The 27,471-nt window shown below is 50.6% G+C and overlaps 1 protein-coding gene across 7 annotated transcripts in view; it reads right to left on the minus strand.

Moving 5' to 3' along the window:
- Nucleotides 1-22,151, minus strand: part of TUB (TUB bipartite transcription factor) — a 95,501-nt gene extending 73,350 nt beyond the window's left edge. Inside the window, exons 1-3 of one of the 7 annotated variants that reach the window (XM_070073899.1) lie at nucleotides 21,714-21,851; nucleotides 1,714-1,818; nucleotides 1,092-1,206 (exon numbers count right to left, since the gene is read on the minus strand). Coding sequence is in view for 4 of the 7 variants with exons in the window: in XM_070073889.1 (XP_069929990.1) it covers nucleotides 21,714-21,882 (169 nt within the window). In the remaining 3 variants the exon portion in view is untranslated. Of the gene's footprint in view, nucleotides 1-1,091; nucleotides 1,207-1,713; nucleotides 1,819-21,170; nucleotides 21,358-21,713 lie in introns of those variants that run through there. The other 6 variants (XM_070073895.1, XM_070073905.1, XM_070073889.1 and 3 more) reach the window with 6 other exon arrangements.
- Nucleotides 22,152-27,471: the final 5,320 nt, after the last annotated feature.

The following is a 27,471-nucleotide window of genomic DNA, read 5'->3' on the forward strand; positions in this document are numbered from 1 at the left end:
TCAGGATCCAATTTCTAATTTCTGTGGGGAAAATGCTACCCACATACAAAGCTGGACATTCCTCAGCCCTCCCTGATGGGACTCAGCAGACCAAGGGCCTGGATCTCCAAAGCAGACACTAAGTCTGTGGAAAGACTGTTGAAGTGGCCAGGGGACGAGGGCACAGAAGTGAGCCCTTGCCATCAACTCTCATGGCCTCCAGAGCACAGAATCACAGACCATCTGCTCAGAAGAGAATCTTACCCCCTCCTTCCTTAACATTACAGATGAGAGACCCTGGCTCAAAGGGAGCAAGAGTCCAAGAAGACCCCATCCCTCTGTCTCTCATCAACTCTTTCTGGAAATCTGTGTTCTGCCGCAAGCAGCATGGAGCCTGCCAGTCAAGGCAATGGGTTCCTTAGGGCCGATGCTCAGTCCGGCACTTTTCCAATCACTATCTTCTCATTGGCCCCTCTCGCCCAAGTGCTCAGGTTTATACACTGATCTCCAGGGTTAAACCCGGACAAGGTGGGGCTGACACTGTGATGCAGCAGGTAAAGCTGCTGCCTGCAATGCCAGCCATCCCATATGGGTGGTGGTTCATGGCCTAGAAATTGCACTTCCCATCCAGTTCCCTGCTAATGCACCTGGGAAAGCAGTGGAAGTGCCACCTACAATAGGTGACCTGCAGAGGACCCAAGTGTTTGGGCCCCTGCCACCCATGTGGGAGACCCAGACTGAATTCTAGGCTCCTGGCTTTGGCCCAGCCCAGCCCCAGCCATTTTGGCCATTTAGGGAATGAACCAACAGTTGGAAGAGCTGCCTGTCCTTCCATAACTCTTTCAAATAGTTGAATCTTTTTTTTTTTTTTTTTAAATAAAATAGGGCAAGAGGACCGTGTAAACCAATGAGTTTATCAACCCTAGGTGAAGCTACTTTCTTCCTCCGAGGAGCCCATGATGTCCTGGGAGAGGATGGGGCAGGGATGGGGGGCACATGGAGGGAGGGAGAAGACAAGCCAAAAGAACAGTAAGCTGCATCCCTCCAGGGTCACACGCCTTGGGGCGGGCAGCCCTTCTGAAGCTAAGCTGATTGACAGGTAAGCATGAAACCTCTTTCAGCATCAGTGCGCTCCTCTTCCCAGAGTGGTCTCTCCAGCTCTGCAGTTGGTAATTTCTTCTTCGCTTCAAGCCCAAACCTTTCGTTCTAGTTCTTTCCTCCAGGGCCCTACAGAACACGACTCTTCAGACTATCACAGAATTTTGCACAGGCTCCTTTAATGGGGGAACAGGGGCATAACCCTCTAAGGAAAGCGCTACCACTGATGTTTCACGAAGAGGAAACAGCTCGGAGAGGGGATGTCACCTGCCCAGCAAGCGGCAAGGTGGGCGGGAGGAATAGGCAATGAGCTGGTCCTGTCCATGGGGAATAAGATGACCTACCCACACCTGGTGGGATGCCTGGGGGCCCCGTGGAGCAAGTCACCCGACACCCTCCGGTCCCCCACTGCGACAGGCACCTGGTCACTGATGGCCCAGTGACCCAGGATGGACTGCCACATGACATTGCCTCAAGTACTGCACAGAATTTGGCATGGCAGGTGCACCTTCCACAATCTTTCTGGAATGTGTAAGCCCAACACAAGCTGAGGGAGGGGGCGTTCCCTGGTGACATGTGTGACCCACTGGCTGCCCTGCTCAGCACCACAGAAGCCCTTCGGTGCGGGAGACCTACCCTCTGCCGGAGGCGGGTCAGCAAGGATCCATGTCTGCTGCAACGTGTCACCTCCCTTTCACACACGGGTTACCACGGGCTTCCTTCAGCCATGCTGTCTGCACCCTGGGAGGAATTCAGGGAATGTCATTTTCCTCACCTCCATATACACCCAGGACCACTAAGCTTCCTTTAGTGTGTAAGTGATTCTGAAGGCACAAAAACCAAGTCAGCCCTGGCTGGACGTGGTTCCAGGAGTGGAGCGAGGCCACATGTTTTCTGTCCTTTCAGCACCACAGCATTTACCATGGCAACTGCAGGCCCCCTTTGAGGTGTCTGAAGGCTGAGCTAGGGTCCAGAGGGACAGAATGCAGGATGAGCATGGAGGGGACTCCTGGGTCCCCACACGGAGAGACGCTGAGCCTCAGGCAGCAGAGAGTGTGAGCTGAAGGGGGCAGGGGATTGGGGCCCCACAGCAGAGCGAGGGCAGTAGGGCCAGGACTGGGGTGAGCAGGAGGCGGCACACACCTGGATGCAGATTTTGAGGATATGCCAAAAAACATCAGTGGGCAAGAGATAAAATGAATGCCCAGACATCCATGATAAACACAGTCTCAAAGTTTTAATGAGACAGGGCTGGGATCAGGGTGAGGCCAAGTATTGCATGCCCATGTTGCTCCAGTCCTTATTGAAACCGTGCTTCTATCCTTTAGGGATGTTTTTGCATTCATTTTGAATTGTAGAAAACCCTGAATCAAAACCCAGCTCCCTTCTAATGTACCTGGGAAAGCAGTGGAAGATAGTTCAAGTGTTTGGGCCCCTGCCACCTACATAGTTGACCTTGATGAAGCTCCTGGCTCCTGGCTTTAGCCTGGCCCAGCACTGACCATTATAGCCATCTGGGGAGTGAAACAGTGGATAGAAGTGCTCTCTGTCTCCCCTCTGACTTTCAAATATTTTTAAAAAGCATATTATTGGGCAGCACTGTGGCATAGGTTAAGCCTCCTCCTGCAGTGCTGGCATCCCATATGGGCGCCGATTCGAGTCCTGGCTGCTCCACTTCCAATCCAGCTCCTTGCTAATGTGCCTGGGAAAGCAGTGGAAGATGGCCCAAGTGCTTGGGCCCCTGCACTTGTGTAGGAAACTCAGAAGAAGCTCTTGGCTCTTGGCTTTGGATCGGCCAAGCTACAGCCATTACAGACATCTGGGGAGTGAACCAGCAGACAGAAGATATTTCTCTCTCTGCCCTCAAATAAATAAATCTTTACCCCCAAAAGCACATTATTTACCTTCACTGCTGAACTTTTTAGAGGTCTCTTAAATTTTGCTCTTGAGGTAAATGCCTCTCTTGTCTCACCCTAGTCTCAGCCCTGGAGGCAAGGGACAGGCTGCTTCAGGGCAGCCATGCTGCTGCAGGGGAACAAACATGTGACAGGAAGCCAGCAGAAGTGGATTCATGTCTGGTACCCGAGCTATGGCGTAGTGGGTATAGCTGCCGTCTGTAGTGCCAGCATCCCATATGGGCACTGGTTCGAGTCCCAGCTGCTCCATTTCCAATCCACCTCTCTGCTATGGCCTGAGAAAGCAGTAGAAGATGGCCCAAGTCCTTGGGCCCTTGCACCCATATGGGAGACCAGAGGAAGCTCCTGGCTTCAGAGCAGTGCAGCTCTGACCATTGTGGCCAACTGGGGAGTGAACCAGTGGATCGAAGACCTCTCTCTTTCTCTGCCTCTCCTTCTCTCTGTAACTCTTTCAAATAAATAAATAAATCTTAAAAAATAAAGAAGTGAGTTCATGTCTGCTGACTGTTGGGATGGCTCTCAGTTCTCAGAATCAGACTGCACAGGACTGTGCACCACGGGAATTGCTGTTGGGGAACACAGGTGCCTACTGTGTATGGCAGCCCTGCACATCCCAGGGCAACCACGATTCAGAAGGTGGCTCCCATCTCTGCCCTACCTCAGCTGGCTGCGGAGGGGAGAAGAGGAGAGAGGGGCATGGTGGAGGCGGCCAGGGAAGAGGCTGGCAGTTTTGCACGACTAGGAGCAGGAATGGCAGATTAGCTGTAATTGCCTGAGCTGAGAGAGGCTGTTGATAAATGTTACTAATAATCAACCCTCAGATCTGACACCCTGCTCAGTCTGGGATTACTATTTTGAATGGAAATCGAACCCAAACCAGTAATTACCCTGGTGAGCAATGCCAGTCTTCCTCAGGAGCCTGCTCTAGGCAGGGGAATGGCACCTGCATGTCAGTACCCATCCCTCGGGGAGGATTCTGCAGAGGACTCCTTCTTGAGGTCATGAACTGGCCTGACCTTTGCCAATGCAACAAGATACAGTAGATAGGAACAGCTACACTTTTTCATAGAAGCTGCTGTGGAAAAGGAAACCCCACCCAGGCCAGCACTGTGGCACAGCAGATTAAGCAGTTGCCTGTGCTGTTGGATCCACTATCAGGGTGCTGGTTCAAGTCCTGCTGCTCTGCTCCCCATCCAGCTCCTTGCTAGTGCTCCTGGGAGGACAGTAGAAAATGGCCCAAGTACATGGGAGACCCCGATGAAGATCCTGGCTCCTGGCTTTGACCAGGTCCAGCCCCAACCATCATGGCTACCTAGGCAGTGCCCTAGTGAGTGTAGGATCTAATTCTGCTTTTCAAGTAAGTTTAAAAATTTTATTAAAAAAAAAAAAAAAAAGGAACTCCAACCCAACCTCAGCAGTCTCCAAGCAGAGTCCAAGCCCCAGACTTCACTGTCTTCCCCTGCCTCATGGGTTGGCTGGGGGTGACATAATTCCTAGTTCTCAGAAGCAGCTGCTTTGGCAGACGGATTGCAGTCCCTCCCCCACCAACACAGGCAGAGTTTTCTGAGCCTAAACACGGGGTTCCTGAATAGCCCCAAGGTTCCATTAGCCTGTAGCCTCCTGGAACCTGCTGGGGCCAGGAAAGATGGACAAGGTCACAGCAGGCCCTACAGCCTGTCCCAGCTTGTCTCTGGTTCCTGCTTGTGCTGGTGCCAGACAAGGGCCAAGTGGTCCTGAAAACTCTAGCTGGAAACAAGAGCATTCTTCAGCCCTCTGTCTCCTTGGTGCCTCCCATTCTATCTGGAGGACCCCTAGGACCAGGACAGAGGAGGCAAGGCTGCTCCTTACTCTGAACCAACCCCTCCCCAGGGTACACTCATGCTGGGGTCCTTCTGCCTTGCTTCCTGCCAAGGTAGCTGGACACTGAAAACATATTCACTGGACAAAGGACAGGGCAGTGGTAAGAACAGTGATGACCACAGTCTCTCCTGTTTACACATCCACCACCACCAAACAATTTTGCCCTGAATGCGATGCCAGACCCTGTGCTGGGCAAGCAGTCCAGGGGACACAGCTCTTGCCCTCAGGAGCACCTGCAGGGAAGAAGTGGAAGCAGGCAGGTAATTACCAACTCAGGAGTCCCTTCTGGTCCCTTCCAGTTGGATTAAAATGTGCTCAACCACAGTCCTGAGGTGTCCAGGAGTTGCCTTGGGGGCACACAGACCTCGTCAGGCTTAGTGGGGAACACATTAGGAAACTACAGCTTTCCAGGCTTCAATCAGACCTGTGAAAAGTGTCAGCGACACCAGCATTGACACCTCAAGACTGCCACCTAGTGACAGCACAGGAGGAACGCAGCTCTGTTTTCAGGCCCAAGAGTTTCTTTATGCTCCTGTTTCTTTATGTTCCCCAGGAGTTTCTTTATGCTCTGAATGGATGCCTGAACTCAGGAAATGCAAAGGGGAACCAAGGAAAAGAGATTGTTTACAAATGCTTGGAGCTCAGAGGAAAGGGGGGCGCAGTGGCCACAGGGTTTGGAAGCTGCTGGGCAGTGGGCAGGGGAGGGGCCATACCTCTGCAGCTCAGACTGCAGACTGGGCACACTGGGGCCTCCAATCACTCCCTCACCCTGCAGAGTCTCCTCTGGGACTTGGGCCATGTCACCCGCTCCTGGCCTAGCCCACTGGGGCCGTGACAGGAAGCCCATCCCATAACGAGCCTGCTTAACCTCTCTGCGGTCAAGATAGTTTCGGGGGTCCCAGGAAAACTGTGTTCACCATCAGCAAACTCATTTTGCTTCAAAACTCATGGGCAGGCAGGAGTCCTCCCTCAGCCCTCTTACTGGATTCTGGAAGTCTTGTTGCCCTAATCATTTTTCCTCTTGCCAGAGAGAGTGCTCACCAGGTGGGAGGTGAGCAGCCCCTAACATAACATTCCCCGAGCTGCAGGGAGCACTCAGCCTGGGGTGAACCCAACACAGAGGATGCACAGGGAGGAGGAGGAGCAGGTGTGCGGGAGAAGTAGAGAATGAAGTTGTGCGGGGCAAAGGGGAGCACACACTGTGGAGTATCTTAGAGGCGGCCATCTGTTTCTTAAAGAGCTGGAAAGGCTAGTGAGCCACACTTGATGCTCAGTGTACTAGGCCTTCCTAGGCAGCCACCGACAATGCTTAACAGGGGTGCCTGTGGCTTACAAGCTACTGAAAAAAAACAGGTACCACTCCCTGGCACTAGCTCACCCAGCTGATCCAAATGCACTGCCCAGCAGACCAGCGGGGCTATCCACCGCCCACCACTGCCCAGGAATGACCTCATCATCAAGACCAAGTGCTCAGACTACCAGCCCCCTACACTGCTGCCTCTTTGGTGTCACCAGGAATGGGGATTGGGAGTAGGGTAAGAAGGACAGAGTGGCCAGAAGCGTGGGTAGTCTGGACCCCTGGCCTCAGCCCTGTACTGTCACCTTCCTCTGCAAGCACTCAGGTCACAGCACACTCACCTGCACACCTGCAGCGGGAGGCTCCAGGAAGTCACTGCTGTTCCCCTTCCTTCCCCAGGGGGTCACCGTTGGTCCAGCTGCTGCCCCTCCAGCCCCTTCCAGATCAGGAAACCCCCAGAGTTGGGTAGAGGGATGGGGCTGCACTACCCCCAAGGTTGAGCCACCAGACAGATGACACCCAGGGAATGTGAAGTGGCCAAAGGGGGAGGAGGTGTAACCCGGCACCTGGAACCCAGGGCCTGAGGAGAAACCAGACCAAAACCAACCCCTGCTTCATGCGAGGCTGGCCTAGCCGGCCCCTGCCCGTCCCGGGACACACTAGGGCCTGCACAGCCTGTCCTGTGCCCCTGTGGGTGGCCCTGCTGTGAGATCCTGAGTGGCCGGCTCGCCCGGTGCCTGGGCTCTCCGGTTACACTAAAAGTGAGACGGAAGGAGATTGTATCGAGGTTGCATGGGGCAGCACAGGCTCATCCAACATTGATGCGGCCTGGGCTGCCCCAGAGCCCCTCACAGCAGACAAGGGGTCTCTGCTCTCAGATGCCCTGGGACGGTCCCCACAACCTATGGAGACCATGCAGCCCAACCACCTAAGCAGATCCCTCCGGCACTGGGACCCTGCTTAGTGCCACGGAGAAACTACCAGGCAAAGGCAGCTGTCCAAGCAGGCCGAGGGTCCTCATCACTCCTGGTCTGGGGACCCGAACTCCCACTTCAGTCCTACTCCCCCTCACCACCAAATGCAGGGACTAAACATGAGCAGCAGGCCAGTTCTGTTGCTCTCTCAGTTCTCCCTTGCATGTACCTCCCCAGAGGAACTGCACACCTTACTCCTCCCAAGGTGCACAAATCCATCCATACACAGTGCACACACACCCCAATACACTCTTACTGATGAACACACTCACAAAAGCCCTCTCCTGCAAAAGCCTGATCCATCATGGCTCCCACTCTCCGGCATCTGGTGTTAGAGAGGAAGGGATGCTACAGACAATGACCACCTATGGAGGGAGGTGCTGGGCCAGGCAGCAGTTACTTCCTGGTTCACTGTGCCAGTCCTAGTGTGTGCTCAGTTGGCCTGCAGGGGCAGAGGGGGCCTTGAGGCAGAGCCAGGTTGGGAGTCTCTGCTGAAGATTAGGATCTTGTAAACAGACGGTCCTGGGTGACCATTACCCTTGTGTTGGCCCCCCTGATTCCATGGGCTCCCCAGATGTGGGGATTTGGCCCTCTGGGGCTGAACCCTGTGCCTGTCATTCTGATATGAGGTTCCTGGCTGCTGACACAGTTCTCTAGCATTGTAGAAACCTGCCTCCATGGTGCAAGCGCAGGCTCTTATCCAAAGCCTGCTGCCTTCTGCACAAAGCTCAACTCACTCACTCTCACACACACACTCTCTCTCTCTCTCACACACACACACCACCCACCCTAGGGTTTTCTCTGTTCATCTTTAGATTAGAAGACCAGAACACCTGCAGAAGGAGGGAGGCTGAATGGGAGCACACACCTGAGCCCAGAGATCTGACCCTGCACCCACAGGCCACCCACGCTGCTCCGGATGAAGAGAAGTGTGCTCTCTCCCAACCCCATGCTGGGCTGAGTCCCTCAGCTGGGACCCAGAATCGACTGGTGTTCACCTGCCACAAAGGCCTAGGGTCTTCCAGAGCGAAGGTATCAGCTATCAGTGCTGCTATGAGCCCTGCTTGGCAACTGTCCTCAGACTGTGGGCAGGCCTGGCCCTTCTGTCCAGCTCTGGTCACAGGTGTGTGTCATGCCTCAGCATCTCTGTGCTTTTGCTTCAGTGTGCCCAGCAACTTCACCGAGAAACCACAATGCCTGCCGACTTCAAACCCGGGTGTGGGCAAGTCCCAAAGGATCCGAGAAATCCCTGCCTCACCTCCCTAACTGACTCCTCTCCCCACCCTAGTCACCCTGAACTCCAGTCACACCAGCCACCTGGGAGCCAGACCACCCCAGACTCACAGATGTAGAGCCACTCCTCACTGACCTCCACACCTGCACTCCAGTCACCTCACCCAGCCCAGTTGGGCCTGTTCTGCTAAAAAGAAAAAAAAATCCCTCAAAAAAGGCAGCTGACCTCTAAAAACCCTGCGGCAAAGCAGGGCCTCCACCCACCTGCCCCTGGTGGCCACCTGTCTCCCTGCCCAGCTGGTGCCACCCTGGCCAAGACATGCAATCCCAGTCTGCCCTGTTCTCATCCTCCTACCCCAAACCTGGCCTTCCTGATCTCAGAACACACGCAAAAGGCCGTGCTCACACAACCCCAGAACTAGAATCTGTCAACCAGTCCAGCCCCTTCAACTTCAGGGGAGATAGGCCCAGACAGCCAACTACTTCCCCAGAGCCAAGATCAAACCTGGACTCCCGACTCTTCCCAGTGCTCTGTCCAAGACACATTTTGCTTCTGAAGTGCACGGACAGCAACAGTGGGTTCTTTATCTCAGGAAAAGCTGCCTGTGCGCCTAAGTGCCACCAGCGTCCAGCCTGGCTGCCCCAGACCCTTCCAGCTGCTCAGTGATCTGGACCCACTGGCAGTGAGTCTGGCATAAGCTGGGCTTGTAAGGGTCCCTCTGTGGTGGTCTCTCAACAGCTATGGCACAGGTCCAAGTCCTAAGGATGGGGTCGTGTCAGGGTCCTGACGTACTTGTAAATCCTCCCAGCCCCTCAGGAGGGAGCTGGACCTTGTCACCCATGCCTCATCTGACCTTGCATCTCATGCCTGGCCTGGAACTGTGCCCTGCTCAGCCAAATGGTCCCAAGTGGTGCCCACTGGGCCTCCATCAGCCACATATCTTGAAGCCCCAGAGTGCCCAGATGTGGCCCTGACACCCTGGCTTCCTCCTCTTCCTGCTCACTGGCCTCACACAGCTCCTGAGAATCTCGGGGCAGGCCCACCTGGCTCACCACACTCACCCTCATATATAGGCGCAACTGCACTTTCAGACTCAATTGCAGAAGTCCTGCTCGGGGACTCACTTTGCTATGGGTGGGCCGTGTAACGACAACACTTACTGAACGGCGCTGCCCCAGGCACGATGCAGGTAAGCCCAACATACACTGTGTCACCCAATCCTCCCGACAACCCTGGGAGATGGGTCCTCTTATTCCCATTTTTTGAAGATTTTTATAAATGCAGAGTTCCAGAGAAAGACGGGGGTGGGGGGGCAGAGAGATCGTCCATCCGCTGGTTCACTCCCCAAATGGCTGCAACGGCCAGGGCAGGACCAGGCCAAAGCCAGGAGCTTCCTCCGGGTCACCCATGTGGGCGCAGGGCCCAGGGGTTTTGGCTATCTTCCACTGCTTTCCCAGGAGCTGGATCATAAATGCAGCAGCCAGGACTCGAACCAGCACCCACGTGAGATGCATTGCAGGCAGTGGCTTAAACTGCTATGCCACAATGCCATCCTCCAAGAAGGCTACTTTTATGGAAAGAATTTGGCTACTTCCTCAACTTGAAAGAAACCCGTGTATGCTGGGAGTATCTCCTGCACCTACTTGCCCTGTTTGGGAACCAAGGAGCCAGGAGAAAGCCACAACAAGATACGCTGCAGGGAGGCCAGTGTGGCTGCCCTGTTGGCAATGAGCTCCAGGCCACTTCAATCACAAACATCACCTAATCCCACTGGATGAATCAGTGGTAGGACCTGCTCTCTGTATCCAAATTCACAGATTACCTGAAAAATTACCCACAGTCTCTCCATGGCCCTTCACTATAAGTAGAATCTTCATCTCCATTTTATGGATAATCTTCTTCAGCCTCAGTTTTTGTGTGTGCTTGACACACTTTTTTTTTTTTTTTTTTTTTTTTTTTTTTTTTTTTTTTTTTTAAGATTTACTTCTTAGCCACAACAGCTGGGCTGGGCTAGCCTGAGTCCAGGAGTCTGAACTCCATCCAGGTCTCCCACAGGGATGCAGGGGCCCAAGCACTTGGGCCATCTTCCACTGCCTTCCCAGGCATAATAGCAAGGAGCTGGATCAAAAGCATAGTAGCTGTCATTCTGATATAGGATGTCACCATTGCAAGTAGCAGCTTGATCTGCTGTCACAATGCTGTCCCCTACTTGATATATTTCTGAACTGTTTGATCTTTTCCTTTGTATGAGTGGAAAATATGATTAATTTCTTTTCAAAAATTAATTCAAGAGACACAGAGCTCCCATAAACTGGCTCACTCCCCAGATATCTACAATGGCCAATGGCCAGAGACAAGAGCAGGGACTCAGCCACCTGAGCTGCCTCCCAGAGTCTGCATTGGCAGGAAGCTGGAATCAAGATCCAGAGCTGGGAATCAAACCCAGGCACTTTGATATGGGATGCAGATATCTTGACCTGCATCTTAGTCACTAAGCCAAATATGATTTTTACAATAAAGCAGTAAGACTTTCCTCTTACTGTGCCCTTTCACCAAGTTAGTAAGAGGCAGAGCCAAGATCTGAATCCAGATCTGTCTTGAGTAGCAAGCTTTGTGCCTCAATCTCTTGGGAGTTCCAGCCTTCGCTAGACATGTGCTTAGTCCAAGCAATATCATGCTCCCTTGCTCTTCTTATTCAAAAATTACTACACAGCCACAGCCATTAAAACAGTGAAGCATCGGCATGAGGACAGACACACAGACCAATGTAACAGAAATCAAAGTCCAAAAATAAACTCATCTACCCACGGACAACTGATTTCTGATAGGATCCCATGTACATTAAGTGTGAGAAGGAACAGTCTCTAACAAACGGTGTTGTGATTTTCACATGCAAAAGAAATGAAGCTAGACCCCTGCCTCATACTATATATAAAAGTTAATTCAAAATGCATCAGTGACCTACATATAAGCTCCAAAACCCAAAAATGCCTAGAAGAAAACAGGTAAACCTTTATGACCTTGGATTTGGCAGTGGATTCTTAGATATGACACCCATAAGCATAAGCAACAACAAAAAATAAATTGGATTTTGTCTCAGAAACTGTTGTATTTCAAAAAAATCTTATCAAGAAAGAAGACAACCTATAGAAATGGAAAACAATATTTGCAAATCATACATCTGATAAGAGTTTAATGTGTAGACTATATAAAGTATTCCTACAGCATAAAAACAAAAAGACAACTTGATTTATAAACAAGCAAAGGACTTGGGTAGATACTTCTTCAAGACATACAAATGACCAATAAATATATCAAGAGATACTCAACATCATTTGTCAATAGGGATATGTAAATCAAAACCACATCATGGGGCCAACCCTGTGGCATAGTGGGTAAAAGATTCCACCTGTGATACTGACATCTCACACAGGTGCCAGTTTGCGTCCCAGCTGCTGCACTTTCTATCCAGCTCCCTAATGTGACTGGGAAAGTAGAGGAAAATGGCTCAAGTACTTGGCCCCCTGCCACCCGTGTGGGAGACCCAGATGAAGCTCCTGGCTCCTGGTTTTGGCCAGGCTCAGCCCCAGTCATTATGGTCACTTGGGGAGTGAACCATCAGATAGATCTGTGTCCTCCTCCCTGTAACTTTTTCAAATAAATAAATTTAAAAAGATACCACATCACACATACTAGGATACAATATTCTTATTGTAGGATACAATAAGAAAAATTAAACCCTGGAAATTAGTACTGGTGAACATGTAGAGAAATGGGAACTCTTGTACACTGCTGACAGCATACAAAATGGTGGCAGCTGGTGCAGGAAAGTTTTATAGTTTATTACAAAACCAAACCTAGCATCATGTGACCCAGCAATTCCACTTCTAGATATATACCCAGAAAAAGTGAGGACAAGAACCCCAACAGGGATTTGCAAACCAGTTTTCACAACAGCATTCTCAACAGCTTAAACAACTCACATGTCCACCATTCAGTGAATGGAGAAGCATAACGTGGTCTATGCACACAAGGGAATGGCATTCAGTGAAAAAAGAATGAAGTTCTTATCTCATATATACACCATGGATGAACCTTGAAAATATTATGCTAAGTGAAATAAACCAGACACAGAAGAAAAATACTGTATGATTCCACTTATGTGAGATGTGTAGAACAGGTAAATTCACACAGAAAGTAGATTAGAATTTACCAGGACACAGAAAGACAAGTGAAATCATTATTAAAAGGTACAGTGTTTCTATGCAGAGTGACAAAAAGGTTTTGGAAATAGGAATGGCTGCATAACACAGAATGTAACTAATGCTACTGAATTCTAAGTAGAAATCACTGAAATGGCCGATTTCATGTTATATCCATTTTCTCACAATTAAACTCAACTGTATATATTATATGCTAGTAATGAACACCAGAATAAGTTTTTTTTTTTTTTTCATAATACAAGGGAACTTTAAAAAGTTCATGGAGGGTCCAGCGCTGTGGCACAGAGGGTTAACGCCCTGGCCTGAAGCACCAGGATCCCATATGGGCTCCGGTTCGAGACCTGGCTGCTCCACTTCAGATCCAGCTCTCTGCTATGGCCTGGAAAAGCAGAAGATGGCCCAAGTCCTTGGGCCCCTGCCTGCAGCACCGGCATCCCATATGGGCACCGGGTTCTAGACCCAGTTGCTCCTCTTCCAGTCCAGCTCTCTGCTGTGGCCCAGGAGGGCAGTAGAGGATGGCCCAAGTGCTTGGGCCCCTACACCCACATGGGAGACCAGGAAGAAGCATCTGGCTCCTGGCTCCGGATCGGTGTAGCGCCAGCCATGGCGGCCATTTGGGGAGTGAACTATCGGAAGGAAGACCTTTCTCTCTGTCTCTTACAGTCTATAACTCTACCTGTCAAAAAAAAAAAAAAAAAAAAAAAAAAAAAAAAAAGAGGTGGGGCCTAGTGCAAGGTAGTTAGGTCAGGGGCTCCCCTTGGAAGGGATTAACGCTGGTCTTTCACAGTGAGCTGGTTGTCCAGACAGAGCTGTTAGAAAGCAAGGCCGTCCCACACACTTGGCCACTTCATGTGGCTGGTTTCCTTTCCGCTTCTGCTAGTGCTGTAATGCATCGAGGAGCCCTTGTTGGCATGCAGTGCCATCCAGCCACCAGGCTGACCAGCAAAACAAACCTTTTTATTTTAAAAAGTATCAGCCTCAGGTATTTTGTTACAGCAAGAGAAAACCAACTAATACAATAATCTAAACAGAGATACACCATGTTCATGGGGTGGAAGGTGCAGTATTAAGATGTTAACTCACCCCAAATCAATATACAGATTCATATAATCTCAATCAAAATCCAAGCAGGTTTTTTTTAAAAATCTATTGGTAGAACTTGAAAAACTCATTAATTTAATGTGAAACTGAACAGGACCTAGAACAGTGAAAACAACTTACAGAGAAGAACAAAGTTGATTCTAAATTACCCAATTTCACAACATATTATATAGCTACGGTAACTCAGACAGTGTGCTACTAGTATCAAGAAAGACTGGAGCCGGCGCTGTGGCATGGCTGGTAAAGCCGCCGCCTGCAGTGCCGGCATCCCATATAGGCACCAATTCGAGTCCTGGATGCTCCACTTCCAATCCAGCTCTCTGCTATGGTCTGGAAAAGCAGTGGAAGATGGCCCAAGTCCTTGGGCTCCTGCACCCACATGGGAGATTCTGACTTCAGATTAGCACAGCTCCAGCCATTGCGGCCAACTGGGGAGTGAACCAGTGGATGGAAGACTTTCTCTCTCTCTTTTTTAAATTTATTTGACAGGTAGAGTTATAGACAGAGAGAGAGAGAGACAGAGACAAAGGTCTTCCTTCCATTGGTTTACTCCCCAAATGGCCGCTAAGGTCGGCACTGCGCCAATCCAAAGCCAGGAGCCAGGTGCTTCTTCCTGGTCTCCTCATGGAAGAGGAGCAACCGGAACTAGACCGGTACCCATATGGGATGCTGGCACCACAGGCAGAGGATTAACCAAGTGAGCCACGGTGCCGGCCTTCTCTGCCTTTTTTTCTGTGTAACTAACTTTTGAGTAAATAAATCTTAAAAAGATAAACAGACTAATGGAACTGAATAGAGACCAGAGACAAACTTACAGACAGCATACTTTTTTTTATGAAAATGCAAAAGCAATTCATTGGGAAAAGGAATGTTTTCAATGAATGCTTCTAGAACAATTGGAGATCCATTTTAAAAAATGAACTTACTAAATATAAAAAGTTAATTCAAATGTAGAACAAACCTAAATTTAAAATGTAAAATTAGAAAACTCTTTAGGAGAAAACCTTTATCACCTTGAGTTAGGCAATGATTTCTTAGATATGACACCAATTTGTAAGAGAATAAATTGATAAATTGGATTTCATCAAAAGTAAAAACTCCCTGAAAATACCTCCTTGGGGGGAAAAAAGATAACAGGAAAAAATACTCCAAGTTATATACCTGATAAAGGACATGTATCCAGATTACACATATACAAAAAACTCTCAAAACCTCAGTAATAAGGAAACAACCCAATTTAAAAAATGAGATTTTAACAGATACTTCCCCAAAGATATATGAATGGTAAATAAACATAAAAAGATGTTCAATATCACTAGTCACTAGGGAAATGTAAAATAAAAACCACAATGATGTACTATTACATACCTATTAGAATAACTAACGTTGAAAAGATTGTACCAACTTGTCACAGAATGTGAAGGAACTGTCCTAATGCTCAAAGTAACATAAAATAGTTAACTACTTCAGAAAACCTAGGCAGTTTCTCAAAGAGTTAAATAGACACCTAACATATCCAGTCACCGCACTAAGTATTTGCCCAACAGAAACATGTCCATATAATGACATGTATATGAATATTTCTAATACCCCAAACCTGGAAACAGCCCAAACTTTTAACAATAGGCAAACGAATCAGTAAGTTATGGTCCATTCATATAAAGAAACGAAAGTCAGCAATCAAAAGATAGGATCTACTGATTCACGTGACAACATGGAAGATTATCAACATAATGATGTCGTGTGGATAAAGCCAGGCCAAAAGACAGGTGCATACTCAAGTACTGCGTTTATATAAAGTCTAGAAAACACACAAGTCAGATCAGGGGTGATCTGAGGCTGGGTGAAGGGATTAGGGGAAAAGCAGGATGGAAGTATTACAAAGAGATCTAAGGACACTGGCCTCCTCACTGTTCTCCAACACACAAGACACACTCCCACCTAGGGACTTTTGCTCTCACTGCTTCCCTCCCGTGGAACATTTTTCCCTATGAGCCACAATTTCTTCGTCTCTCCCCATTGTCATGACTCTTCGGAAATTTCACCTATCAGAGTTTCCCAGCCCACACTAAATGACCCAAATATTCACACTCCTACTACCCCCATGCAGTCAGACTCTATCCTCTGAAGTCTTTTTCTTTTTTGTATTTATCATTTAAGTCACTTAGCATTGACATTATACATATACACATACACATAACGTATACACACACAGCTGTACCTGTCTGTGTCTATCTCCCTCCACTGGACAGTAAGAACTATGCAACCAAGAACTGTCTTATTCACTGCTCTGTCCCCAGCACCCAAAATATGCCCGATATTTAGGAAGCGCTAAAAAAACTACATAACTGTTAAGAGGCAGGTACCACTGTTCTTTTTGTGATGGGGCTAAGCCCTTTGTCTGAAATACCATAACCAATAACTTAAAGAGCTAGGCTTCAAAGCCAAGTGACTTATCCCAAGTGCTGAGCAGTTACGCCACATTGTCTCAGTCTGAGAATCTGAACTTGCAACAGTTATCAAACAATGTAATTCTAGCCTCTGTTTAGGGAAACAGAAATCAATTCACTTCTCTCCAAGACAACCTGACAATAGCCAAAAACTGAACTAACAACCTTATTCAGGAGTTTGTTGTAATCAGACATTAAGAAAAATGTTACATACCCAAGGATGTTAACCACAGAATTGCTTCTAAGAGCAAAGAACTGGAAACTACAAGAAAGTGCCTGGGAGGGAGTGACTGAAGCAGATTGGAAGTGATGTGGATCAGGAAGAGACAGAAGACCTAACCCCACCCAGTCTGTTTTTCTCAAAGGGGTGGGAGGCGAGGTCATTTGTTAGAGTGTAGAGTGTGGACAAGGGTCTAGGAGAGTGAGGGAGATATGGGGTGGGGGCGGGGGCGGAGGTTTCAGGGAATGGGAGTGGAGCTAACCGAGACTGACAGATGGTGTAGGTGGCCCAGATGAAGATGAAGATTGTGGAAGTACCAACACTCTGGATGCTGTGTCAATTGTGTATGTGTTCTGGTGACATAAGGGGATGGAGATTCTGACACCACTCCATGCAGGAGCATGGCCTCATCCAGGCAGGGACGGAGTTGGGCTGAGCATGTGTGAGGGCACAGAACGTGCTGGAGTGGAGGCCGGCGCTGTGGCCATCCCAAGGGCATCAGTTCCATCCTGAGTCCTTGCTGCTCCACTTCTGATCCAGCTCCCTGCTCCTGTGCCTGGGAAAGCAGCACAAGTATTTGGTTCCCTGCACCCACACAGGAGACCTGGATGAAGATCCCGGCTTCTGCCTGGCCCTGCCCTGGCTGTTGCAGGCATTTGGGGAGTGAACCAGTATATAGAATATATAGATCTCTCTCTCTCTCCAACTCTGTTTTCAAACAAATTAAAATTAAAAAGAAGTGCTGGAGTGAAATCATCTAGCATGCGCTCAGGCTGGAAAGGGAAAGGAAGGAGCGAGCCCAGGAAAAGGCAGGCAGAAAGGTGCAGAGGTGAAGGCCAGCTGCATGGTGTGGCAGGAGCGTTGCCTAAGGACAACAGTGTGTATAAAATCAAACGTGAAGCAATTCCAAGTGTCAACGCCTAGGAATTTATCCTGTGAATAACTGAAGAGAACTCTCTAGAATGAGAAGGCCTACACACGATGAGTGCAGAGTGTTAAGGTGGTCATTGACACAGTGCACCAAAGTCTTTCAGGAACATGCCTGGAGACTGTGTTGTTGAAAACCCTCAGACTGGATGATACCTATTTGGTGCCTGTCATTTTACATACATCACCTCATTTTACTGCTGCAACGATTGGTAGTGCAGATAACAGGCAGACAAAATGACTAGACATGCAAAGTTCAAGCTCAATGTCGGGGCCAGCACTGTGGTAGTGGCTTAAGCTGTCATCTGCAATGCAGGCATCTCATTTGGGTGCTGAATCGTGTCCTGGCTGCTCCACTTCCAATCCAGCTCCCTGCTACTGTGCCTGGGAAAGCAGTGGAAGAAGGCCTAAGTATTTGGGTCTGCACCCATGTGGGAGATCCAGATGAAGCTCCTGGCTCCTGGCACAGCCCTGGCTGTTGCGACCATTTGGGGAGTGAACTAGTGGGTGGAAGACTTCTCTGCCTCTTCCTCTCCCTCTTTGTAACTCCATCTTTCAAATCAATAAATAAATCTTAAAAGAAAATCTGTCAATATGCTGCGGTTTCACTTGAATGGAAGGATAAATAGCCAAATCAAATCACCAGAGAAAGGTCTGATTTTTTCTTTTTTTAAAGATTTGAGAAGCTGCATCACAGATGGGGGGGGGGGGACCTTCATCTGCTGGCTCACTTTCCAGATGGCCTCAACGGCTGAAGCTGGGCATATTTGAAGCCAGGAGCTTCTTCCTGGTCTCCCATGTGGGTGCAGGGGCCCAAGCACCTGGGCCAATCACCGCTGCTTTCCCAGGCCATCAGCAGGGAGCTGGATCAGAAGTGGAGCAGCCGAGACTCAAACTGGTGCCCATGTGAGATGCTGGCACTGCAGGCAGAGGCTTAACCTGCTATGCCACAGCACCTGCCCCAGAGGTCCGATTTTGAACAGGTCAGTTAGGAGTGTTGGTGATTATATCTGCATGGAGAAGTCCACAGGCATCTAGAGCTGGCGGGCTAAGGCTCGGCACAAGGGCCTGGGTTACAGACTGGGATTTTGGTATTACAAGCACTGAGTCGATAACTGAGGTCACAGCATAGCCTGAGAACAGAATGGAGTGGGAGAGAGCAGGGCTTGGGCACGTGCTGCTCACATTTTGACAGTGGGGACCACGAAGCACAGGACTCCCACAAAATGAAGGCCGTGTGCAGTGGCAGACTGCAGAAGGGGCCACACACTTTGCAGCTGAAGTAAGGCTTGCTTCCTCACCTCTTGAATGCAGGCTGGCATTCTGACTTCCTCTGGGCAATAAACTTGGCCAAACTGAGTTCCAAACCAAGGCCTCCAGAGGCTTCTCAGCTTGTGATCTCACACCAGAAACCTTTCCACCACATGAACAAAACCAGGTGATGCTGCTACAGATGACGGCAGGCAGAGAGAGGCCTGGGCGGAGGCACTATGGAGAACAGACCACACCCACAGCCCCAGAAGCAAAGCTGCAATGAATATACCGCATACAGGTCAACTTGGGGAAAGGGGTCTCCCAAGTTCAGGGATGTGGTGGGGCAGAAGCCAAACAGGGTTGGAAAGTGAAGGTTAACTATGAATAGTGGTTACCTGGGTGAGGAAGAGGGATGGGAGCACAAAAATAAATAAGTCACATTTTATCACCTGTGTACCCTACACATGTGCTGCTTGGTCATATTTTAAACAGCTTTATTGAGAACTGGGTACTGTTCAAACAGCATTTATATTTTAAAACACAAATACAGATTGGAAAATGGAGGTGGGTGGTGTGCACCACTGAGTGGTCTCAGGGACAGCCAAACCAGCTATACTACAACCACTTGGGAAGTCACACACAACCACTGAGTGCAGGGTTCTGCTCCTGATACTTTTATTACATTAGCTGGAGCAAGGCGTTTTCTTCCCTAGGTGTTGAGTGTGTCAGGGTGAGAAGAGTTCTGAAGACAGAACTCCAGGAAATGCTTTTTTATTAAAAATAAAAAAAAATTTATTTGAAAGGCGAAGTTACACAGGCAGAGGCAGAGAGACAGAGGTCTTCCATCCGCTGGTTCACTCCCCAATTGGCCACAACAGCCAGAGCTGGGCTGATCCAAAGCCAGGAGCTTCTTCTGGGTCTCCCACATGGGTGCAGGGGCCCAAGGACTTGGGCCATCTTCCACTGCTTTCCCAGACCATAGCAGGGAGCTGGATCAGAAGTGGAGTATCCAGGACTCAAACTGGTGCCCAGGGCCAGCGCTGTGATGCAGCGGGTTAAAGCCTTGGCCTAAAGTGCCAGCATCCTATGGGATGCCAGTTCTAGTCCTGGCTGCTCCTCTTCAGATCCAGCTCCCTGCTATGGTCTGGAAAAGCAATGGAAGATGGCCCAAGTCCTTGGGCCCCTGCACTCACGTGGGAGACCCAGAAGATGCTCCTGGCTCCTGGCTTCGGAATGGCGTAGCTCCGGCTGTTGCGGCCATTTAGGGAGTGAACCAGTGCATGGAAGACCTCTCTGTCTCTACTTCTCTTTGTAACTGTCTTTCAAATAAAATAAATCTTAAAAAACAACAACAAAAAACAAACAAACAACAAACTGGTGCCCATATGGGATGCTGGCTCTGCAGGCGGCAGCCTCACCTGCTACACCACAGCACCAGCCCCAGGAAAGGCTTTCATTTGGTGATCTAAACAGAACAATTTTTCAAATCAAGCTTTTGTAGAGAACTAGAAACGTTCATGATATTTACATTTATAAAATTAACCCAATAGTGATAGGAACGACTTCTGACTATGTCCCAGGCAGTACACTAAGCCTTTATTAACTTCATTTGACATTCATATCAGTTCCTCAAGTTAGAGATGAAGAAACTGAGACCTAGAGAGGGGAATTCGTCCTGTTAGCTAGGTGGAGTCAATATCAGGTTGTCTAACTCCAGAGTCTGTTTTTGATTCTCCCACAAAAAAAAAAAAATAGTATGTAGAATTAGCTCCATGCTCAGTCTGTCTCCCATATATGTCCTAAACCTTTTACACAGGTCATGCTTATTTCTTCTAGAATCTAGGCTGTGAGCTCATCAGGGGGAAGAGATTATGCCTTATCTTCTTATCTCATGGCCCAACACAGTTTGCACTCAATACACATTTATTGAATAGGTATATGGACGCATGATTTATGACCTGGACACACACAACCTTATACCTTTTGTCATATTAATATTTCGGTAATTTTAGAGCTCTCCTGCACAGACAGCACTTTGCTTTTTAAAAGGGCACGTCCACTGGAACTGGGAGGCAAACAGCAGATTGCCGGGGCTGCTGAGGACAGAGGATGCTACAATTCATACCGGATTGGTATTTCTCCCCCACAAAGGCAATGGAAGCAAACAGGTGGGCCAGCTGCACCTATCTTGAGGAGAGAAGACAGGCCGAACTTGGGATAGGTTTACAGGCTGAGCTCAGCCGTAGTAGGGAGGGGAAGAGGAGGATGGAGGCGACAGGTGGGATCGATGAGGGCGAGGTCCCAGGGGAACTAGGCTCCGGCAAGAGGCACACCTGTTCCTCTGAATCTAGAAAAAACCATGGGCGCCTAAACGCCGCGTGAAGAGGAGAGCAGCAGGACTTGGCGCAGGTGAAGGCGGCCCAGCCCACGAAGTTTTTCTGTCAGCCCTCACCAATTAGAAACGAATCAGAAAAATTAACTCCAGGATTCTGGAGATTGATACGGGGTTGCGAACTTTAAGAACAATTACTCTCTACTAGCCATCATGGTTTCATCTGGAACAAGAGTGGCGCCTAACACACCCAGAAAGGCAGAGCGAACATAATCTCAGGATAAATCCACGCGGTTTACGGTCACCTCACTCCGCTGTCCGTACGCGCCCATCTCGCCCGGGAGGGTGATGCCCTCCTCCTCCTCCTCCAGTCCAAGAAGCGCCAGGAGCGCGGCTCCCAACCGCCCACGCCGGGGCCGCTCCCCGTCTTCGCCCGGCTTCTCGCCCCGACGCCGGCCGCGGCCCTCCGGCTCCGCGGGCTGCTCCACGCGCGCCAGCCAGGCGCGGCCTGGAGCCGAGGGGCGCCCCCCCGCACCTCAGCCCCTCCACGCCCTTCGCGCCACTCCAGGGAGGACCGACCCTAGCCCGGGCTGGGGGCGGGGTGGCAGCTCGCGGGTCGCCAGGTCGTAGTGGCCGCGTGCCCTCCGCCGGAGGTGCGAGGATGCTCTGGCTCGGGCTCCGCCGAGGCTCTGGGACCCATTCCCGAATGCCCGCGTCCACCGCAGGGGTCTAGGCGCTCGCACTCGCACTCGCCCTCATCCCGAGGCCCGCTCCTCCGGCGGAGTGCGGGCGCCCACGCAGCCCCCCTAGAGGGGCCACCAAGCCCCCTGGCCGGGCGCGTGCCCTACCTGTCGTAGCTCCAGCGGCTGTAGGACAGACTCCGGTGGCTGCTGACACCCTCCATCGCCGCCTCGGACTCGGCTCCGGGCTCGGCGGGCGGCGGCGGCGGCTGCGCGGGGCTCGGCGCGCGCTCGCGGGCTTGGAGCCGACCGGGGCGCGGGCGGAGGACTGTACCATTCGCCCCCGGGGGGGTGACCCCCCGGCTCCGCCAGTGCCAGGACGCGCGGGCTGCAGGGACCCGGACCCGCGGGACTGCCTCCCCGGCGCGGGCGTCCCGCGGGGGCGCGGCTACTGCAGCCCTGGCGGCTTATTTATTTATTTCCGTAGTGCGCGGCGCGTCGCCATGGCAACCGCTTCATCTCCTCCAGCGTCACCCGGGCCCGGCTGCTTTCAAACCTTCCCGGGAGAGGGAGCGCGAAGAGGCTGTAGCTGGTGCTAGCGTGGGCGTCCCGGACACGCTCCCACGCTTCAGAAGCCTCGGGTAGAACGGCCCTCGTGGGAGCCCACATCCCTTCGCCCCCTTCCCGGGAATGGGAATGTCCACGCCCACGCCCCCCATTTCCTGGATTCGCGCTTCTTCCCGCCCCTTTCCCCCAGCGCGGAAGTCCCTCTTGAGCCTTCTCCCCTCCTCTCTTCAAATTGCCTCCCCCTACCCTGGAGGCAACTCCAATCTTCCTTCAGAGCCCCCCACCCCCGGTTCTCTGGGCTCCTCGGTCTAGCATGGCCCTTTAAAGACGCATTTCTAGGCCATCTCGTTCTGTGTCCCTTTGTGCTTTCTCCTCATTACTACGAAAAACCCACTGGAAAAAATCTAGCAGTCTTGGCCCAGCAGGGGCAGAATGTCTTTTTCTGTACCTGGCTGACCCCAAGGGAAGGCTACGAGAGAGGGGAGAGAGGGGACAACTTGGCGCCTTTCCATCTCCTGGCCGCTTTCCCTTCCCTTCCCCCAGTCTGTCCCTGGGGGATTTAGGGCTCTAATCCTCCTGCAGAGGTCACAGGAGCCTAAGAAGGGCCTTTCCCTGCAGCTGCTGAGGGGAGGCTGCGCTAATTTCCCGCTCAGGTCAGGTCTAGGTCGGGTGGCAGAGCCAAGTTCCTTGGAGGCAGAGTGCAGGGAGGCAGGTTGGAGCTGCACGAATCCCCGGCTCCCGCCGGCTCCCGTGAAAGTGGAGTTATTTAGCCCTCTGGATTACAGAGGTTGCAACTGACAGTGCACCTGTTGCAGCCAGCCCACCAGTGGGTTGTTTGGCCGGCACAGGGCTTTTTCATTGAGTAAACTGAACACTGAACAAGGAGAGATTTACCACATCTAGCTCTCTATCTTATCTGGAAAACTCAGCACAGCAGACATGTAAGGGTATTTCCAAAAGTTTATGGGAAATGGCATATTATGAAAAAAAAAAAAAAAAAACGGGCCCACGCTGTGTTGTAAAGATTAAGTAGCAGCCTGCAGCCCCGGCATCCCTATGGGCCCATGATGTGGCTGCTCCACTTCCGATCCAGTTCCCTGCTAATGCGCCTGGGAAAGCAGCAGCAGATGGCCCGAGTGCTTGGGCCCCTGAACCCATGTGGGAGATCTGGAGGAAGTTCCTGGCTCCTGGCTTCCATGTGGCCCAGCCCTGGCTGTTGCAGCCATCCGAGTGAACCAGCTGGATCTCTCTCTCTCTCTCTCTCTCCCTCTCAAATAAACAAATCTTTAAAACAAACCAAAACAAAACAGGCCGGCGCCGCAGCTCACTAGGCTAATCCTCCGCCTTGCGGCGCCGGCACACCGGGTTCTAGTCCCGGTAGGGGCACCGGATTCTGTCCCAGTTGCCCCTCTTCCAGGCCAGCTCTTTGCTGTGGCCAGGGAGTGCAGTGGAGGATGGCCCAAGTGCTTGGGCCCTGCACCCCATGGGAGACCAGGATAAGTACCTGGCTCCTGCCATCGGATCAGCGCGGTGCGCCGGCCGCGGCGGCCACTGGAGGGTGAACCAATGGCAAAAGGAAAACCTTTCTCTCTGTCTCTCTCACTGTCCACTCTGCCTGTCAAAAAATAAAAATAAATATACTTATAAAACAAAGCAAAAACTGCACATAGACTTAAACTCTTTGCATCAAAATAAGCATCTTTTAATTCCACTTCCATGAATTTCTTGACGTCCCTAGTGGAGCAGAGAAGTGGGTGTTCTCACTACGGGAAGCAGGAACTGTGCTGTTCTCCTGTAGGCCCTGGACCCCAGCCAGCCATATATTTCACTTCCATAACTTGCCTGGTCCCTTCAGCTTTTGAATTAGCCCTCTGCCCAGTGCAACCCAGTCATCTCTGTAACCACTGAGGTTTGCCTTCTGGCCCTCAGAGCTGCCCAAATGTATTCACCGAGGGCCAGGTACTTAGTAAAATGCTGTATAGATCAAGCACACACACTCTTAATGCCCCTGGGGAGCTTGCAGACAGATATGCGAGAGCTGACTCCCAAACACAACTACTGCTTCTCAGCCACAGCTTGTTGGTGAGCACCGTGGCCTCAGGAGTAGAGGACTGGGACCCTAGATTCAGCTTGTTGTGGCTGTGTGAAGCCTTATTTCATTGTCTGGGGAGGGGTGAGTTTTCCCAAACAAACTGCAGAACAGGAAGCCACTGATCCTGACCCATTATGATACAAGCTCCAAGCATGTTCTTTCTGTAAGGGACCAATGGAAAGATAATAAGGCATGAGATGGACTCCTGCAAGAAGAGAGGTCCTGCTCCATCCAGCAACATCACTCCAACCCAGGTTACCTCAAAGGCCTCCAAAGACTGACATAGGACACTGCTGTCATGTGCCTGCTTTACTGCCAACGGAGAGGGCAGTGATAAACAGATTCTGGGGCTGGTGCTGTGGCATAGCAGGTAAAGCTGCCACCTGTAACACTGCCATCCTACATGGGTGCTGGTTTGAATCCCAGCTGCTCCACTTCTGATCCAGCTCCCTGCTAATGGCCTGGGACAAGCAGCAGGTGCTTGGGCCCATGCACTCATGTGGAAGACCTGGATAAAGCTCCTGGCTTCAGGCTGGCCCAGCTCTAGCCATTGCAGCCATCTGGGGAGTGAACCAGTGAATGGAAGCACTCTCTTGTACTCTCTTGCTCTCTCTTTCTCTTTCTCTCTATCTCTCCCTTTCTCTGTAGCTCTTTCAAATAAGTAAATCTTTAAAAACAACAATGGGGCCAGCATTATTGTGTATAGGGTAAAGCTGCCACCTGCTGTGCCAGCATTCCATATGTGAGCCTGTTCGAGTCCTGGCCGCTCCACTTCTGATCCAGCTCTCTGCTAATGCACCTGGGAAAGCAGCAAAGGATGACCCAAGTGCTTGGGCTGTGCACCTATGTGGGAGACCCAGAAGATCTTGGTTCTTGGCTTTGGCCTGGCCCAGCCCTGGCCATTGCAGCCATTTGGGGAGTGAACCAACTGATGGAAGACCTCCCTCTCTGTCTGTCTCTCTAACTCTGCCTTTCAACAACAACAACAACAACAAAAAACAAAAACAAAAAAACAAAAAACAAACAAACAACAACAAAACCTAGATTCTACCTCCTCAGGAAGAAAACTCTTGCAGGCAAGAGTTATGCAGCCATCATACCCCTGCCTCCTAAACCTGATCCCCACAGAAGTGCAAACAAGAAGCCCAAGGCCAGGTGTCCTGAACCAAGGCTGAACACTGTAGGGAAGCTCTACCCTAGCCATTGCTAGAGCAAATCTAGGCTAGGCAGATGGAAGAGCCTAACAAAACCCCAGAGAGGGGACTCTCGAACCAAAGCTAGGAGCTGTGTGTCAGCATTTTGGGCAAGGGCTGATGTGTGGAAGTTCTGAAGCATGGTTGCAAAATTCTGGACATTCCTCGAGACGTATGTTTCTGGGAAAGCCAACATGCAATGAGGAAAACCCAACATCAAGTCCTGGGACCAAGGATTCATCATGGAAATGAGAGACAGAGATCTGGGGGTCTACGTCCAGAGAACAAAACCTGGGAGGGGAAAAAAAATTTCGGTGCAGCAGAGATGAAGAGCTATAAATCACTCCCTATGCTAAAACTAGGTCCATATTCTCCAGAGGAAAACTGGAAAAAAAGCACTGTTGCCTAGAACCAACTGCAGTGTGCACGGTGCCCCCATGGTCCACATCCTCCCTTTAGTTTCTGTTCCCACTGCCACCCCTATTTTAACTCTATAGGAGGCAACATATCCCCCTTTAACACCCTAGTCCTGGTAGACACAATCCCATGTTTCCCCAGTACAACTAGGCAGGGCTGGATCTTAAACACTTCATTCATGTTAGAGGAAAGACAATACGAAATAGGAAACAGGAAAATAAACAGAGCCATCAAGGAAAAAGCATCAGTGCCCAGCTCACAACCCTGCACCTTCCCTCTGGCCATCTGCAGATGGCTGTACTGATTTCAAAAGATGAAGTCTCCTACAGGATTTCCTCCCTAGAAATCCTGACACCAGCACACCCAAGCTCAAGAGGTGAAGATGGTTATTACTGTTCTGAGATGTTTCATGTCCAGATGACTGGCACTTTGACCTTACCAGTCGGTGAGCCAATCCTATGCCCAGCCACCAGGCCCAGTTGAGTACCTGCCTTAAGGTGTCATCCATGAAATCTTGCTGTGGACTGAATGTTTGTGTCTCCCCAAATTTCCTATGTTGAAACCCAGTTCCCAAGGCAATGGTATTGGGGAGCTATTGGATCATGAATGGGATCAGTACCCTTATAAAAAAGGCCTGAGAAAGTTTCCTAACCCTTCCCCCTAGTGAGGGAGAAGACAGACTTCTGTTAACTAGGAAGCATGTCCTGGCCAACACCAAGTCTGCTGGTGCCCTAAACCTGACCTTGGCCACCCCACCCTCCAGACTATAGGCAGTGCAATGCTGTTGTTTACAAACTACCCAACTGTCGTTCCCCGTCTTCGTGGAGGAACGACACTAAACCCTGCCTAGGCTTCATATCCGAGTCACGGCACCATTATGTCGCTCCCCGTCTTCGTGGAGGAGCAACACAGGACCCTGCGCTGTTCTTTCGTCTGCTCGGCCCTCCCCGGGTTTGCTGCTGGTTCTTCCCGGGTTGGCTACTGTCCCTTCCACCTCCGTGGAAGGGCAGTTCCCCCTGGCCACATTCCCCACTTCCGCAGGGGAGCGGCACACCGCCAGCTGGCTCTCTCGGGGGCTGCACAGGTGTTCCCCTTAGGTGTTCCCCTTAGATGTTCCTGGTGCATGCCGTCTCTCTCCTCCTTTATAGTCCTCCTCTGCCAATCCTAACTCGGCTGCCCACACACCAAGCACGCTGCTCTCCTCCAATCAGGAGCAGGTCCTGCTGTTTATTGGCTGAACTGGAGGCAGCTGTGTAGAAGCTGTTTTCTTCTCTCCCAACGCCATATTGTGGGAGAGCAGATGCATAGAATAAGTCTTAATTCCAGTAACTTAGTCTAGTCCGAATTGCTCCCCACAGATCCCCCTTTCTTTTTATTTTTTGGCATTGATACGCGCCTGTCTTCGGTGTCCCACGGCACACACTCTGCTCTACTTGCTAGAGTTGCCACAGGTTCTTACAAGTCCTATCAATCAGGCAAACCGAATCCGGGTCCTCTCTTCGCCATGTTGTGAGGAGGTTTTTAGGCGCTGATGCGTGCCTGTCTTTGGTGACCTGCGGCTCATACTCTGGTCGAGCCGCCTGCTGGTGCTTACCGCCTTAATCAGGCAGACCGAATCCAAGCTCTCTCATTGCCATGTTGTGGGGTGACTTATTGG

Source organism: Oryctolagus cuniculus, chromosome 1 (assembly GCF_964237555.1).
Source record: "Oryctolagus cuniculus chromosome 1, mOryCun1.1, whole genome shotgun sequence".
NCBI lineage: Eukaryota > Metazoa > Chordata > Mammalia > Lagomorpha > Leporidae > Oryctolagus > Oryctolagus cuniculus.